Source organism: Quercus suber, unplaced genomic scaffold, assembly GCF_002906115.3.
Source record: "Quercus suber isolate HL8 unplaced genomic scaffold, Cork oak 2.0 scaffold_83, whole genome shotgun sequence".
NCBI classification, from domain to species: domain Eukaryota; kingdom Viridiplantae; phylum Streptophyta; class Magnoliopsida; order Fagales; family Fagaceae; genus Quercus; species Quercus suber.
The window spans coordinates 1,363,929-1,380,543 of NW_027069548.1; the positions used below are offsets into that span (position 1 = coordinate 1,363,929).

Here is a 16,615-nt window from a genome sequence, read left to right on the forward strand (position 1 = left end):
AGTTGTCGTTGTCATTATCATAAATCTATTAGGATTGCACATGATTCTATTCTGCAAATAGGTGATGTGAAAGAGAATAGATTGCTTTTTGTTGGCCTTCAATTGTGTTCACAAGTGTGGTTTGAGTTTGTATTTAATTTGTTTCACTTATGCAGGTGGACCTAAATTTGAGCCTTTGTATCGTGACATGGAGAAAGGTGATGAGGATTGGAATGAGTTCAATGATATTAACAAGCTAATTATTCGATCACCTCTCCGGACAGAATACAGAATTGCATTCCCTCATCTCTACAACAATAGACCAAGGAAAGTAAAGCTGTGTGTGTATCACACTCCCATGATCATGTACATAAAAACCGAGGATCCTGATTTACCTGCTTTTTATTATGATCCTTTAATACACCCAATAACTAGCATTAACAAGGACCGGCATGAAAAGAAAATTCGTGATGATGAGGATGATGATGATTTCTTCTTGCCAGAAGGGGTGGAACCTCTGTTGAGGGACACTCAACTTTATACTGACACCACAGCTGCTGGAATTTCCTTATTGTTTGCCCCACGCCCTTTTAACATGAGATCTGGTCGGATGAGACGTGCAGAAGACATACCCCTTGTGTCGGAGTGGTATAAAGAGCATTGGTGAGTTCTTTATGGTTTTATTTATTTATTTTATTTTATTTATGTTGCTCTGGCATATATAAAGCATATGAACTATCTAGTGCATATTAAATATCATTTAAGTTGATCCCTGCCTTTGCTTTTGCAGTCCTCCATCCTATCCGGTTAAAGTTCGAGTCAGCTATCAAAAATTGCTAAAATGCTTTGTGTTGAATGAACTGCATCACAGACCTCCTAAGGCTCAAAAGAAGAAGCACTTGTTCCGATCTCTTCAAGCAACTAAGTTTTTCCAAACCACAGAACTTGATTGGGCTGAAGCTGGTCTTCAAGTTTGTAAGCAGGGCTATAATATGCTAAATCTGCTGATACATAGGAAAAATTTAAATTACCTCCACCTTGATTATAATTTCAATCTGAAGCCGGTGAAGACCCTCACTACAAAAGAGCGCAAGAAGTCACGTTTTGGTAATGCTTTCCATCTGTGTCGTGAGATTCTGCGCTTGACAAAGCTTGTGGTTGATGCCAATATCCAGTTTCGCCTGGGTAATGTGGATGCCTTCCAATTGGCCGATGGCTTGCAATATACATTTTCTCATGTTGGTCAACTGACCGGCATGTACCGTTACAAATATAGGCTTATGAGGCAGATCAGAATGTGCAAAGACTTGAAACACTTGATCTACTATCGGTTCAATACTGGTCCAGTTGGGAAAGGACCTGGATGTGGGTTTTGGGCACCAATGTGGAGAGTGTGGTTGTTCTTTCTACGTGGTATAGTGCCTCTCCTGGAACGGTGGTTAGGGAATTTACTTGCACGTCAATTTGAAGGGCGCCATTCGAAAGGAGTGGCTAAGACAGTTACTAAGCAACGTGTTGAAAGCCACTTTGATTTGGAGCTAAGAGCAGCTGTTATGCATGATGTTCTTGATGCTATGCCAGGTAATCTTTGACTCAACCTATTGTATTTCTTTTTGGCTCGTGGTTTTCCCCTTTATTTCTTATATTTTGGTTGTTATTGTCTTTGTGATTCCAACATTGTATTATTGAATTGCAGAGGGCATCAAGCAGAATAAAGCCAGAACAATATTGCAGCATCTCAGTGAGGCATGGCGATGTTGGAAAGCAAATATTCCCTGGAAGGTTCCTGGTTTGCCAGTTCCCATTGAGAACATGATTCTTCGTTATGTTAAGTCAAAAGCTGACTGGTGGACAAATGTTGCCCACTATAACCGTGAGCGTATAAAAAGAGGAGCCACCGTCGATAAGACAGTTTGTCGGAAGAATCTTGGAAGACTGACTCGTCTTTGGTTGAAGGCAGAACAGGTGCAGATACTGACTTATTCATTCTTTTGTGTAAACTTCCACCACATAATATGCATGTGTGCACAGTTTTCTGAAGGAGTTATTGGCCTTTTTCTTTTTCAATTGTCTTTGAATACATGCTTTTTTTCTCTATCTTATTTGTCTTTCAATTTTCATTTTCAATTGTTGTAGGAACGACAACACAACTACTTGAAAGATGGTCCATATGTCACACCAGAAGAAGCAGTTGCCATTTACACTACGACAGTGCATTGGTTGGAGTCAAGAAAGTTCTCTCCCATCCCGTTCCCTCCATTATCATATAAGCATGACACAAAACTTCTTATCCTTGCTTTGGAGCGGTTGAAGGAATCTTATAGTGTAGCTGTGAGGTTAAACCAGCTTCAAAGAGAAGAGTTGGGTCTTATTGAACAAGCCTATGATAATCCACATGAAGCACTGTCACGAATTAAGCGTCACCTGCTCACTCAGCGTGCATTCAAAGAAGTAAGTTATTTGATTAATGCATTGATCTTTGTCCTTTGTACTTCACAACGTAGTAGAATGAGTTTGAACTGAGTTTTTTTTCCCTGCAGGTTGGCATAGAATTTATGGATTTGTACAGTTATCTCATTCCGGTTTATGAGATTGAGCCTCTTGAGAAGATTACAGATGCATATCTTGATCAATATTTATGGTATGAAGGTGACAAACGCCATCTTTTTCCAAATTGGATCAAGCCTGCAGATTCAGAGCCTCCCCCACTTTTGGTTTATAAATGGTGTCAGGGTATAAACAATTTACAAGGAGTATGGGACACAAGTGATGGCCAATGTGTGGTGATGCTTCAAACAAAGTTTGAAAAGTTCTTTGAGAAGATTGACTTGACAATGTTAAACAGGTATGTAATGGTTGGCCCCATTGCAACTGTAATCAGTGGATTTTTGGAGTTCTTGAATTATTATCTATTTATCTATTTATGTATTTTTTACTGTGGTGTTGCAGGCTCTTGCGATTGGTTCTTGACCACAACATTGCTGATTATGTCACTGCAAAGAACAATGTTGTGTTGTCTTACAAGGATATGAGTCACACAAACTCATATGGTCTTATCCGTGGTCTCCAGTTTGCTTCTTTTGTTGTACAGTATTATGGACTTGTGCTGGATCTCTTGCTCCTTGGATTGACTCGAGCTAGTGAGATTGCTGGGCCCCCACAGATGCCTAATGAGTTCATTACTTATTGGGACACGAAAGTTGAGACACGGCACCCTATTCGGCTTTATTCTCGATACATAGACAGGGTCCACATATTGTTCCGCTTCACCCACGAAGAGGCTCGAGACCTTATCCAGCGGTATCTTACTGAGCATCCTGATCCTAACAATGAAAATATGGTTGGATATAACAACAAGAAGTGCTGGCCTAGAGATGCAAGAATGAGGCTCATGAAACACGATGGTATGTATCTCATTCTTTTCTTTCTTTAGAGTTATGACTCAACATTTTTAAGTGAATGAGGCTTTCATTAATGTTAAAAATAATGTATGTCATGACTCTTCTAAATTCTCCTTTCAGTAAATCTTGGGAGGAGTGTTTTCTGGGATATGAAGAACCGTCTTCCTCGAAGCATCACTACATTGGAGTGGGAGAACAGTTTTGTTTCTGTATACAGCAAGGACAATCCAAACTTGCTTTTCAGCATGTATGTTTATCTAACTAGCTACATTATTTTGTATGTGTGTGTGCATATATATTTTTTATTTGTTTTTTGTGTTGGACCTATGTTTTCCAGCAATGATCATTTGTTCAATGTTGCTTGGATTTTTTTTTAATTGATAATTGGAATTTCTTATGCACTGGTCTGTCTGCCTTTTCCATCTCTCAAGCTGGTATCTCCTGAATATTTTACTCGACAATTCAAAATGTGAATCTCAACAAACAGAATTAGTTCAGTGTTGCTCCTGATCTTATTCAATGCTGAGAAATTGTTTCTGAACCTAAAATTTTAATTAATTCGTTCTGTGTTTTGGGTGAGCCTTTGTTATATGTTGTATATGATCTTATAGGAGAGGTTTCCGAATCTTAGGACCCATTCTGTTTTCTTTGCCTCTCTAGGCTCAATCTCCAAGAGGTTTGTCAGGTTATTACTGTGATGTGTGTTTTTTTGACGAATGGACCTGTTGTCTGAAACATCTCCTCTCCTCTTTGATCTTTAGGTGTGGGTTTGAAGTTCGGATACTTCCTAAAATAAGGATGACCCAAGAAGCATTCAGTAACACAAGAGATGGTGTTTGGAATCTGCAGAATGAACAGACCAAAGAACGGACTGCAGTGGCTTTCTTGCGGGTTGATGATGAACACATGAAGGTGTTTGAGAATCGTGTGAGGCAGATTCTTATGTCTTCAGGATCCACAACATTTACAAAAATTGTCAATAAATGGAATACAGCCTTGATAGGTACTTATTTTAAAATTTTTATTCTGCCTTGTTACAGCTGTTTGATTTCATGAGGATATTTATGATTTTTTTTTTGTTTTTATCAAAAAATAGGTCTCATGACTTATTTCCGTGAAGCCACTGTGCATACTCAAGAGCTGTTAGATTTGCTGGTTAAATGTGAAAATAAAATCCAAACCCGTATTAAGATTGGGTTGAACTCAAAGATGCCTAGCAGGTAAAGTTATTGGTCACATATAATAATATATTCTAGTTGAAAGTTAATCTCGGTACTGATGAAACTCAATCTGCCTTCAGGTTCCCTCCTGTCATTTTCTACACTCCAAAGGAAATCGGAGGACTTGGCATGCTTTCTATGGGTCATATATTGATTCCACAAAGTGACCTCCGTTACAGCCAGCAGACAGATGTTGGTGTAACCCACTTTAGGAGTGGAATGAGCCATGAAGAGGACCAGCTGATTCCAAATCTTTATCGATATATACAGGTAATTTGAGATTCACTCTTCATATGTATATGGTGTGCCTGTGCATTTTCTTCAATTTTTTGACATCGTATTGGTTTCTTGACAGCCATGGGAGAGTGAGTTCATAGATTCACAGCGTGTTTGGGCAGAATATGCATTGAAGAGGCAGGAAGCTCAGGCTCAAAATAGGCGTTTGACCCTTGAAGATTTGGAAGTTAGTATTTTTACCTTTTTTTATATTTTAGGACTTCTACAAAAGTCATCTATTCTAATGGCTTTCACAATTCTTTGGACAGGATTCATGGGACAGGGGCATACCTCGTATAAACACTTTGTTTCAGAAGGACCGACACACATTGGCATATGACAAAGGATGGAGGGTGCGTACTGACTTCAAACAGTACCAAGTTTTAAAACAGAACCCTTTCTGGTGGACACACCAGAGGCATGATGGGAAACTTTGGAACTTGAACAATTATCGAACTGATGTCATTCAAGCTTTGGGTGGTGTTGAGGGAATTCTTGAGCATACTTTATTCAAAGGAACATAGTGAGTATACTGTGTTTTGATTTTGTTTACAGTAGTAGTTACAGTTGTCGTTGTCATTATCATAAATCTATTAGGATTGCACATGATTCTATTCTGCAAATAGGTGATGTGAAAGAGACAACTCAACATATATCATCTGGTTGGTTAATACACATAGTAACATTGCAGGTTAGAGTTTATTGCACTGTAGTTCATAATTGTAACAAAATTTGAACTTGGCCTTCCATCCAGTTTGTTATATTGTAAGATTTTATTTGATAGGTAATTACAATTCACATCCTTAGTGGATTGAACCCATGACTTACCTTTCACTTTTAGCTTATGGGGCAGAAATGCTATTTGGTCCAAAATGCCATTAGCATCTGTGATTCTGTATTGGAAGATTTGTTCATCCTTAGGTTGGCAGAAATGCTATTTTTGCTCTAGAGACTGAACCATATCTGAAGGAAGTATGCGTGATCTGATAAAGAACAGATATAATATTTATTTTTCTAACTGTTACTATAGTTGTGGGATTATTTATACAGTTATGGTTGTCTTTCACTCCTGAATTAATATGCTTTTAAGAAGAAAAAAATTTGACTGACTTTGCTTATCTAAAAATTCAGCTTTCCAACTTGGGAAGGTCTCTTCTGGGAAAAGGCATCTGGTTTTGAGGAATCAATGAAGTATAAGAAGCTGACAAATGCTCAGAGATCTGGTCTCAACCAAATCCCTAACCGTAGGTTTACACTTTGGTGGTCACCTACGATAAATAGAGCAAATGTGTACGTGGGTTTTCAAGTCCAATTGGATCTAACTGGAATCTTCATGCATGGGAAGATCCCTACCTTGAAGATATCACTGATTCAAATATTCCGTGCTCATTTGTGGCAAAAAATCCATGAGAGTGTTGTCATGGATCTTTGTCAAGTTTTAGATCAGGAGTTGGATGCTTTGGAAATTGAAACTGTGCAGAAGGAAACAATCCATCCAAGAAAGAGTTACAAAATGAACAGCTCTTGTGCAGACATTCTTCTCTTTGCTGCCATAGATGGCCGATGTCAAAACCTAGTCTTGTTGCTGAACCAAAGGATGTGTTTGATCAGAAAGCAAGCAATAAGTACTGGATAGAGTGCAGCTCCGCTGGGGAGATTATGACTCTCATGATATTGAGCGTTACACTCGGGCCAAATTTATGGATTATACAACAGACAATATGTCTATATATCCATCTCCTACTGGTATGCTTTTTTTTCTTTGTTTGCCTTACTCTGTTCGATCCTACAGTTTTGTTGGTTTGAAGTAATCAGCATTGAACTATCCTTTCAGGTGTGATGATTGGAATTGATTTGGCATACAACTTGCATTCTGCATTTGGTAATTGGTTTCCAGGGTCAAAGCCTCTGCTTCAGCAGGCTATGAATAAGATCATGAAGGTGCACACCTTAATTTTTTTTCTCATGTTATAAATTAGTGTAGGCATGTAGCATTGAACTAATGGTTCTTGTGCATTTGCAGTCAAATCCAGCTTTATACGTCTTGAGGGAGCGGATAAGGAAAGGTTTACAGTTGTATTCTTCTGAGCCCACTGAACCATATTTGTCATCTCAGAATTATGGAGAGATCTTCAGCAATCAAATAATTTGGTTTGTTGATGACACAAATGTGTATCGTGTTACTATCCATAAGACATTTGAGGGAAATCTTACAACAAAACCCATCAATGGTGCCATCTTTATATTCAATCCAAGGACTGGACAACTGTTCCTGAAGGTCCGTTTGTCTTTTTCTTTTTTTTTTTTCAATGATACTTTTAAGTGGTCTTTCTCTCTCTCTCTCTCTCTTAGTTCAGACACTGGAAATTTATTTCATGATATGATTTCTTACAGGTCATCCACACAAGTGTGTGGGCAGGACAAAAGCGTCTTGGTCAGTTGGCCAAGTGGAAAACAGCAGAAGAAGTTGCTGCTCTAGTTCGGTCTTTGCCTGTTGAAGAACAGCCAAAACAAATTATTGTGACTCGTAAGGGAATGCTGGATCCATTGGAGGTTCACTTGCTGGATTTCCCGAACATAGTTATCAAAGGAAGTGAGCTGCAGCTTCCATTCCAAGCATGCTTGAAGATTGAGAAATTTGGTGATCTGATTTTGAAGGCCACAGAGCCGCAAATGGTCCTTTTCAACATTTATGATGATTGGTTGAAAAGTATTTCCTCATACACTGCATTCTCCCGACTCATTCTGATCCTGCGTGCGCTACATGTGAACAATGAGAAGGCAAAGATGTTACTAAAGCCTGACAAAACAATCATTACTGAGCCACACCACATCTGGCCATCCTCACTGATGATCAATGGATGAAGGTAAACTCCATCCCCTCCCCCCCCCCCCCAAAAAAAAAAATGGTCACCTTTTCTTCTCTCTAAATATTTCACCTTAATTTATAGGTAAGAGAAGTCCGTACTTTTTGTGACATTTTTTCAGAGATGTACTTTATTTATAAAATAATTATTCACATCCTGTTCTGCTGTGGCATAATCAGATTCCTAATTTTGATTATATATTCGGCAGCAATAACAATTCTATGAAATATCTATTTATAAACAGATGGTCATGCTTCCCATTAATGATGTGTTATGCTAAAATATTTTATGGTACAGGTTGAGGTTGCTCTTAGAGATCTCATACTGTCGGATTATGCCAAGAAGAACAATGTGAATACGTCAGCTCTGACACAGTCTGAGATCCGTGATATTATACTTGGAGCTGAGATTACTCCTCCTTCTCAACAGAGACAACAGATTGCTGAGATTGAGAAACAGGTAATGCTTCTTTTTCTGCTTCCTATTGGTTTTAACATTGTCTTGGTTCCTGATAGAAACTAGCATTATTTCTGGACAAAAATGGCATTTCTTGCAAAATATATTGTTTGGGAATCTCCTGATTTGACGTGTCTATTGAACTCAGTGGTGTGTTATTAAGTTGATCATCTTCTGTGTAACATTATCAGGCGAAAGAAGCAAGTCAGCTGACTGCAGTTACAACAAAGACTACAAACGTGCATGGTGATGAGCTTATTGTAACCACCACAAGTCCATATGAGCAAGCTGCGTTTGGGTCTAAAACTGATTGGCGTGTGAGAGCAATATCTGCAACAAACCTCTATCTTCGTGTCAATCATATTTACGTGAATTCAGAGGATATAAAGGTGCTGATCTACCTACTCTGTTATATCTGATAATCATTGATTGTTTATATTTACTGAAATGTTGTACACTTGATAATACAGGAAACAGGATATACCTATATCATGCCAAAGAACATTTTGAAGAAGTTTATCTGCATGGCAGATCTGCGGACACAAATTGCTGGTTACTTGTATGGTATAAGCCCCCCTGACAACCCTCAGGTTAAGGAGATCCGCTGTATTGCCATGCCACCACAGTGGGGAACCCATCAGCAAGTCAATCTTCCATCAGCTCTCCCAGAGCATGATTTTCTGAATGATTTGGAGCCTTTGGGATGGATGCATACACAGCCTAATGAACTTCCCCAGTTATCACCACAGGTATTTGTCTAATCCAGTACGCTTTATTTGTTTAAATAGAAATGCTAAAGGTTTTCTTCTCATATAGTGGTTTAAGTCCATGATTTGTTATCTTACCTGAGATTTTGCTTGCAGGATCTCACAAGTCATGCTAAGATCCTGGAAAACAACAAGCAATGGGATGGAGAGAAGTGCATTATTTTGACCTGCAGTTTCACTCCAGGTTCCTGCTCCCTAACTGCATATAAGCTGACACCATCAGGGTATGAGTGGGGCCGTGTCAACAAGGACACTGGAAGCAATCCTCATGGTTACCTTCCCACTCATTATGAGAAGGTCCAAATGCTTCTCAGTGACCGTTTCCTTGGTTTCTACATGGTAAGAACATCATCCGTCTTTGAAATATGCTTTGGTTGGTATGCTTTTGATTGGATTTTGTATTGACATTTGTCTTCATTCTTGGAGTTAACTCGGTCATTCTGTGGCTTTTGTTTCTTAGATGCCAGATAATGGTCCATGGAATTACAACTTCATGGGGGTGAAACATGCACCTAGTATGAAGTATGGGGTCAAGCTTGGGACACCACGTGAGTATTATCATGAAGACCACAGGCCAACTCATTTCCTGGAGTTCAGCAACTTGGAGGAGGGAGAGACTTTTGCTGAGGGAGACCGTGAGGATACCTTTACATAGGAGTCGGGATTATTAACAAATATTGTTAGTTACAATGAGAAGTAATTGTAGTACATTTGCAGACTTGGGACAGAAATCGTAGAGCCCTTTGTTGTAATAATCATGTATATCATGATATGGATGGATATATTATATCCAGATTGAGGTTGTAAGCTTTTTGTAGCGATTGTAAACTAGTCGGTTGTATATATAATATTTTGGTATCTAAAGTGCATACATTCGTATTCAAGCTTAAGACTCGCACCTCTTTTGTTAGTGTTTGCTCTGGTGTTGTGCTGCATTTGGAGGAATGTGGTCGGTGGTCTTCTGCATTTAGTTGTTGCCTTGCCCGTCCAGAATATGAGGCCTTGGACGTATGCTGGAAGAAAATAAAAAAAGAAAACTTACACAATCTCTGCATAATAATGATGTTTATTATTATATTTTTTTGGAAAGGATAATGACGTTTGTTTATTTGTGCTTACTCCCTACTTTCAGACTTTTCTTGATTAATGATATGGTCTGTGTTTTTGTTGAGCATGTACGATGAGAGTATCTAATGACCTGCTGATTCTAGTCATCAATTACGATGGCTCTTGTTTCTTGACAGCTCCAACAAAAGCGCAAATCTCAGATTGGGCTGTACTGAGAAACATATATATATATATATGAAATGGAAAAGCCAAAAAATCCACATAAGTGTAGTAATGCGAGGGCCAAAAATTTAGCACAATTCAATAAATATTAAATATAGTTTCCATGTCATCTACTCCAGGATAAAGTAAGAAAAGTAGATGAGCAGCACACAAATCTTACATCAGCCACAAACCATACTTTCATGTGGTTCCTAGCAATAGTAATAAAAGGACAGCCAGTGCCACCTTGCCTTGAGAAAAACCAAATAATAAAATAAATACAAACTTCATATCGAATGTATACTGGAGTTCGTAGTGTGATTATGTTCAATTTTAAAGCTCATTCTCCTCCTTCAATTCCTGTTTTGAATCTCTCTCCTCTGAGATGAAGTCTCTGCTGTCTTCATCAATGGAAGTCCCATCATTATAATCTGCAGCACGAGGGGCCTTGAACAGTTCATCATTTTCCAGTTCAGATAATATCTCTTTTGAGATTCCCTTCAGAATATCCACCACCTCAGGCATTGTGGGTCTTTTCTCAGGCCGAACGTGAGTACATATTAGTGCAACCAAGACAAGTCTTTTCAGCTCCTCATTGACGTACTTGCCGTTAAGCTTTGGATCCACTAGTTCATCATACTTGCTCTCACAGACCAATGGCAGTGCCCAATCAGTAATTGAGCGTTTTACGGCTCCATGCTTTTCAATGGGTTTCTTGCCACTTGCAAGCTCTAGTAGGAGTATTCCAAAGCTGTAGACATCACAACTCTCATTTGCTTTCCCTAACATAACCGAGCCTGAAAATCTAAATCTAGCAACACATTGCTTGCTTTGATATCTCTATGGATTATATGTGGAGTGGATTGGTGGTGGAGATAGCTGAATCAAACAAATTAAGAGGTTATGTATATGGCACAAGAAAGATGAATAGGAAAGTCAGGATCAGTACTTACGCAATGCCCTCAGCAGACCCAATTGCAATACTCATCCGTCGGTCCCAATTGAGATTGCATTCTGCGGAGTGCTGCCCATGAAGATGAGAGAGTAAGCTTAAATTTGGCATGTAATCATATACAATCAAACGCTCTTGCCCCTCAGCGCAATAGCCACGTAAACTGAGCAGATTCTTGTGGCGTACTCGTGCTAGTATCTCAACCTCAACAGCAAATTCCATCTCTGCTTTGTTGCTCCAAACCTTCAACCTTTTGACTGCAATCTGCAAATATATATCACCTCTCAGAATGGTATTCAGTTTATAAGAAGCATCACAAAAATATTGAGGAAAGGCTGTATATAACAAATATATGCCATTGCAAAGATTACCATCAGGTGAGGAATGTTGAGGAAAGCCTGGAAAGGCTACTACTTGGTAATAATCAAGCACATAATAAGTTGTGATAGCATCCAAGACTCAACGTCAAAGAATAAAAATTAAAATGAGTGCATTTAGGGGAAAAAAAAAGCTTCTAATAGCATTAAAAACGGATAGTTGTTTTTTGATAACTACAATGCCAGTCAACTTATACATGTTTTACTATTACAACTAAAGTGATTTTTAGAGAGAACACTCAAAGTGATTTTTGTAAAAAGCATATCATGAAGTTCTATCCCCAAGCACTTTGAGTCCTAATCAATTTGCATGAAAAAGGTGACCAATACAAGAACAGCATTAATTTTATCCTCAAGGGATTAGTGCACCATGTACTTTAAGAGGCAACAATTGATCCAATTAGCAGTATTGTCCAAATTTGGCCCAACAAAGCACAGAACCATCTTCTTACTATGTCAGTTAAAGATGCAAGTTCTCTGTGTCTCAACATGGACAGTAAAATTATTAATATCCATCAGGAAGAACGATTATTATAAAAAAAAAAAAAAAAAAGGTGTACTATTGGCAATAGCCTACCTGGAAGAAGAGGGCTTCAAAACAAAATAATGATGGCAAAAGTTCTTCAACCTATGAGGTTGAAACTTAAAATTAAAGCACTTAGCTTAGGTACTGATTAAACATCTTTGAAGCCCACAAATTTCTGGGTTACAGGACAAGTCTAGTGAAACAGAAGTGGCAATTTTCCATTTACAAGTATGTTATAAGATTGATACTTTCACAAGCACCTTATGTCCAACATTACTTCAGTGCATGTACATAGTACAAGCTAATTATCGCAGTGACCAATTCCCCACCAACTCCATGCATACCCACCAAAAAATCTTTTTTTTTTTTTTTTCTTATCAAAATGAGAGAGAGAGAGCTCATAATATTTTTTCTTATTCTTCTCCATCTGAGCATGAGGATGAAATCATTTTTGTTTAAGAAGTCACTTAACCTGGTGTCTTAGGGAAACTTACAACCAGCTAAGCTGAATCACCTGTCTTGCATACCATGACTTCCCAATGCTACGTTCTTGCTTGACTTAAAAAGTCTACCCTGACTTATCATTCCATTTTACAATGCTAAGCTACCAGATTTTTGAGGTATGTAGAGAAAGGATAAGTACACAGGACACCACTTGCTGTCAAACATGGCAAAAAGGGAAGCTCAATATTTTTTTTGTTGGTAAGTAAGTTACATATGCATCCAATAGGTCTTGAGCCCAAGACCTCACTCTCCACTTAGAACATATAAGGGGACGAGGTGCTAGTCGAACTAGAGAGCTCAAATGTCATTGTTTTGTTATATGCAAGTTTGATGACATAGATGTAATGTCAGTGTTTAATTCATTCAATGAAAATCCTGCCTCCCTAAAACAGAATATAATGGAAAGAAATAGGAAAAGGCTTTTAACTCACTAAAATTCTTGCCATGGAAGTAAAGAATGTTCCAGCTCAAGCAATCTAAATTGACATTCTGGTCTGTTGGAAAGCAATGCTGACACTAGGAAAAATCAATCACTGGTTTAGACCTAAAAAGCATCTGTAATGTAATATCATATAACTCGAAGAGACCATCAACATGTTCTGACACTGTGGCTCCACCCCACCTCCTCTAGTGGCGTGTGCTCACACAGGTCTGAAATAAGGTTGGACTGGATTCAAGAAACTACAATGCCCCAAGAAGGATTGGGTGCAATGGCAGGTTTTATGGTTGCCCCACATATATATATATATATATTAAACCTAGAAGTTCAATTAATACATTCTTGGGTTACAAGTCTGGATCTATTGGTATCATTACAAAGTCTGTTATGATCAGTACTCCACTCAACTCTTGTCTCTCGCCTTGATTCCAACTAACTGGGGTTGATCCGTTATTCCATTGTCAGCTAGGTATCTTTCTTGGCCATTCCACCCCAAGGCCAAATTCTTCGGTCACCTCTTTGTTTATCATATCCATCTTTACTACTCGAACCTCCCTCTTACCCTTTTCATTCATTCAAAATGAAATCAAGCCCTCTTTCTCATTAATGCATTTGAGATTTGTTGTACATAGTCAAATCATCTTGGGCATCTCTTCCTCATTTATTTAATAGGTGCTATCCCGCTTTTGAATGGATATCACAATCCTCCTATTTATCCTCTAATATAAATATTGAATAAAGTAAAATAACAGGGGTGGAAGGATAGGTTGTGCCACCTCACATTCACTCCATTCCCAATCTTAATTATAAACCATTTCTGTCCTCCAAAAACTAATTTCTTCACCATATTCCACTTCAGGACACTATTCTCTCTCTCTCTCTCACACACACACACACACACACACAATTCACAGCTTCAAGCTACAACCTTACTCAGTAACATTTAATAAACTAGATTTCCTTTTTTTTCTTTGAAACAATCTTTTTTTTTTTTTAAGAGTATAATAATACTGGTTATAATCTGATTTTTCTTTCACTTCAATGTTTGAGTATAAGCCTCAAGCAAGTAGACATGGGAAACTAACCAGAATCTATGGAGACAATCACCATTAACAACAAGAACACAACTTACAATTGACCAGGGCAATTCATACTATTCAGCCTCAAATATCTGTACGTGCATGACCTCCTAGACTATACAGTTAGAAGTGAATGTTTGCTAGAGCAAGCTATGAGTCTTAATTGCAATGTTTAATATCCATACCGCTCATTTGGATGCAATTGTTTTTATACAATATTTCATTGGGTCACATTTGAAATTTACCTTTCAAGCATGCATTTCATTTAAAATTTTGAACATTTAAAATATATTCCTTGTTAAGTATTCTTTCTAAAATAAAAGAAAATTAAATGTTTGACAAGAATGGAAGAAAGTAAACAAAGGTCACATGGCTGTTTAGCTTTATTGGCATTTTCTTATAGTCACAAGTGTATTGCTAATTTGCTATTGATCAACTTCAATATTCAAGACCAGCAAAAAAAGGGGTGACAAACTACCATAAGTGGAACAAAGCACTATGAGATAATATAATTTGTAATAAAATAAATAGATCCAGAACCTAAAGATAAATCAATCAAAACCAACACTCTTAAGATACTCATTTTCTATATGAGTTTTTCACATATATCAATAACATAGCCATTGAATGTTTTGTGATAAAAATAACTGTTTTGAAATTGCACAATCAACAAGCAATAAGCAGAATTCACAGTAGAAAGTTTAAGAAGAAACTGAGAAATGGATTCATTACTTGTGATCCATCCCAAAGCTGACCCCAGTAAACACTGCCGAATCCCCCTTCTCCAAGCTTGTTATCATAATTAAAGTTGTTTGTAGCTGCATGCAGCTCCCTTAAAGAAAAGACTCTCCAAGTTTGCTGCTTCTTCCCTAGTTCACTCCTGTACAATCAACCACTCTATAACTAAACTTGCATCAAAACATTATAATGAAAAAGTGAACGCAATTAAGCCTGATACAATTTCATATATGTGTATATGTAGTACTCTTCGTTTAGTTTCTCACATAAACTAAAGCATAACATGTTTTTCTAGAATCAAACTAAACAAATACTTAGTTAAGTAATGCTCAGGTATTCTGTTCTATTGGGTCATTAAGATTACATTTTTAAGTCTCCTGATTCTATTTTCCTTTTCTATCTTTTCCCACCAAACACCAAACAACCAAATAAAGCTATTTAAGAGAGATACCTCTCAAGTCTCACCCACACCCAAGTGCCTGTTCCTAAAATCTAAGCTAAACCCAGAATTCAAAACTCTTTTCAGCTCTCATAATCATAAGAATATAAAGCACATCACAACAAAAGACTCAAGCTTGAATAATTAACACCATTGAACAAATACTATATTTCAAAAGAACAAAAACCCACAAAATAAATCAACATAATAACTTCATATACATACCGATCTGTACCCTTTCCGCAACATAGCATTGAAAGAAAAGCCATATCCCCCACTCCTATCAAACCCACCAAACAAAAAAGTCAAAAAAAAAAAAAAAAAAAAAAAAGACTCCCCCTTTAAAATTTGGGTTTTGAAAATCAGCTCCTTCTTCTTCTTCGTCTTCTTTAACTTAGCTTGTTGGAGACTAGAGGTCAGAGCAAAGCTGAAGCTGAAGCAAGTTTAGATTCGAAACACAACCGCTTTGGAATAAAACACAGACATTTCTTTCTGTTCTCTCTCTCTCTGTCTCTCTCTCTCTGTCTCTTCTTTTTTTTTTAGTGTGTTTGTGTTTGAGAGTTAAGAGCAAAAGCTAAAAAAGTATTATTTGTTTAGGCAAATGTTAATGTTAAGTTACTACGAGATTGAGGAACAACAACAACAAAAGAAGAATTGTACTTTCTGTTTTACTTTTGTAGAAGAAGGAAGCGTGTGTTTGTGAAAATTGTGGAACATGGAGAATAGTATCATTGGGTAAGCACTTATTGTTGCTGGAAACAAAGTCTTTTTTTTTTTTTTTTAAATTTTTTTCTATTGTCCTACGCAGCTGTTGTCAATTTTTAAAATTACATTGATGGGGATGGGGGCCATTTTTCAAATAGTTTTCCGTTACATGATAGCATGTCAATAAATTTCAAATTAATATTGTGTTATTCAAAAGAATAAATTATACTTTTTTTTTTAGAAGGAAAAATAAATTATACTTGGTGGTTGTTGTACTGTGGATTGAATTCAAAGGAGAGTCCAATTTTTGTACCAAACACAAGGAATAAATGGTAAACTCTAATTTGCACATGGGAATTATTTATTTATTTTTTTAACTGACAGTTATTGTTGTTATATATTATTGTCGATTTTAGACAAATCAACTCAATCAACAAAATTTTTGCTCTCAAATAAATGATATGTGTTTAAATTTTATCTATTCAATACAAGATCATTGATGTTTTAACTTAATAATAGAAAGTAATAATAATGGAGTGAATACTATAAATTTTTACTATTTATGTTTTAAAAAAAAAATACTATTTTCAAATAAAGAACATGAGTTTGAATACCATCTAT

The 16,615-nt window shown here is 37.2% G+C and overlaps 2 protein-coding genes across 2 annotated transcripts; one reads left to right on the top strand and one right to left on the bottom strand.

Annotated features, from left to right (window-relative positions):
* Positions 1 to 143: 143 nt before the first annotated feature.
* LOC112015285 (pre-mRNA-processing-splicing factor 8A) lies at positions 144 to 9,850 on the top strand. The gene is given in 24 exon segments (XM_024047677.2): positions 144 to 642; positions 770 to 1,560; positions 1,676 to 1,944; positions 2,116 to 2,430; positions 2,520 to 2,824; positions 2,929 to 3,383; positions 3,501 to 3,627; positions 4,142 to 4,383; positions 4,477 to 4,600; positions 4,681 to 4,870; positions 4,956 to 5,063; positions 5,146 to 5,399; positions 6,008 to 6,423; positions 6,426 to 6,509; positions 6,512 to 6,622; positions 6,711 to 6,817; positions 6,900 to 7,154; positions 7,271 to 7,715; positions 7,718 to 7,743; positions 8,041 to 8,202; positions 8,391 to 8,588; positions 8,670 to 8,948; positions 9,063 to 9,305; positions 9,427 to 9,850. Coding segments are annotated over 24 exon segments (6,156 nt in total). The 5' UTR covers positions 144 to 187; the 3' UTR covers positions 9,622 to 9,850.
* A 458-nt stretch (positions 9,851 to 10,308) lies between these two features.
* Positions 10,309 to 16,025, bottom strand: LOC111990614 (PTI1-like tyrosine-protein kinase At3g15890). The gene is given in 5 exon segments (XM_024022399.2): positions 10,309 to 11,020; positions 11,023 to 11,114; positions 11,189 to 11,451; positions 14,845 to 14,992; positions 15,515 to 16,025. Coding segments are annotated over 5 exon segments (999 nt in total). The 5' UTR covers positions 15,559 to 16,025; the 3' UTR covers positions 10,309 to 10,568.
* Between the last annotated feature and the right edge of the window lie 590 nt (positions 16,026 to 16,615).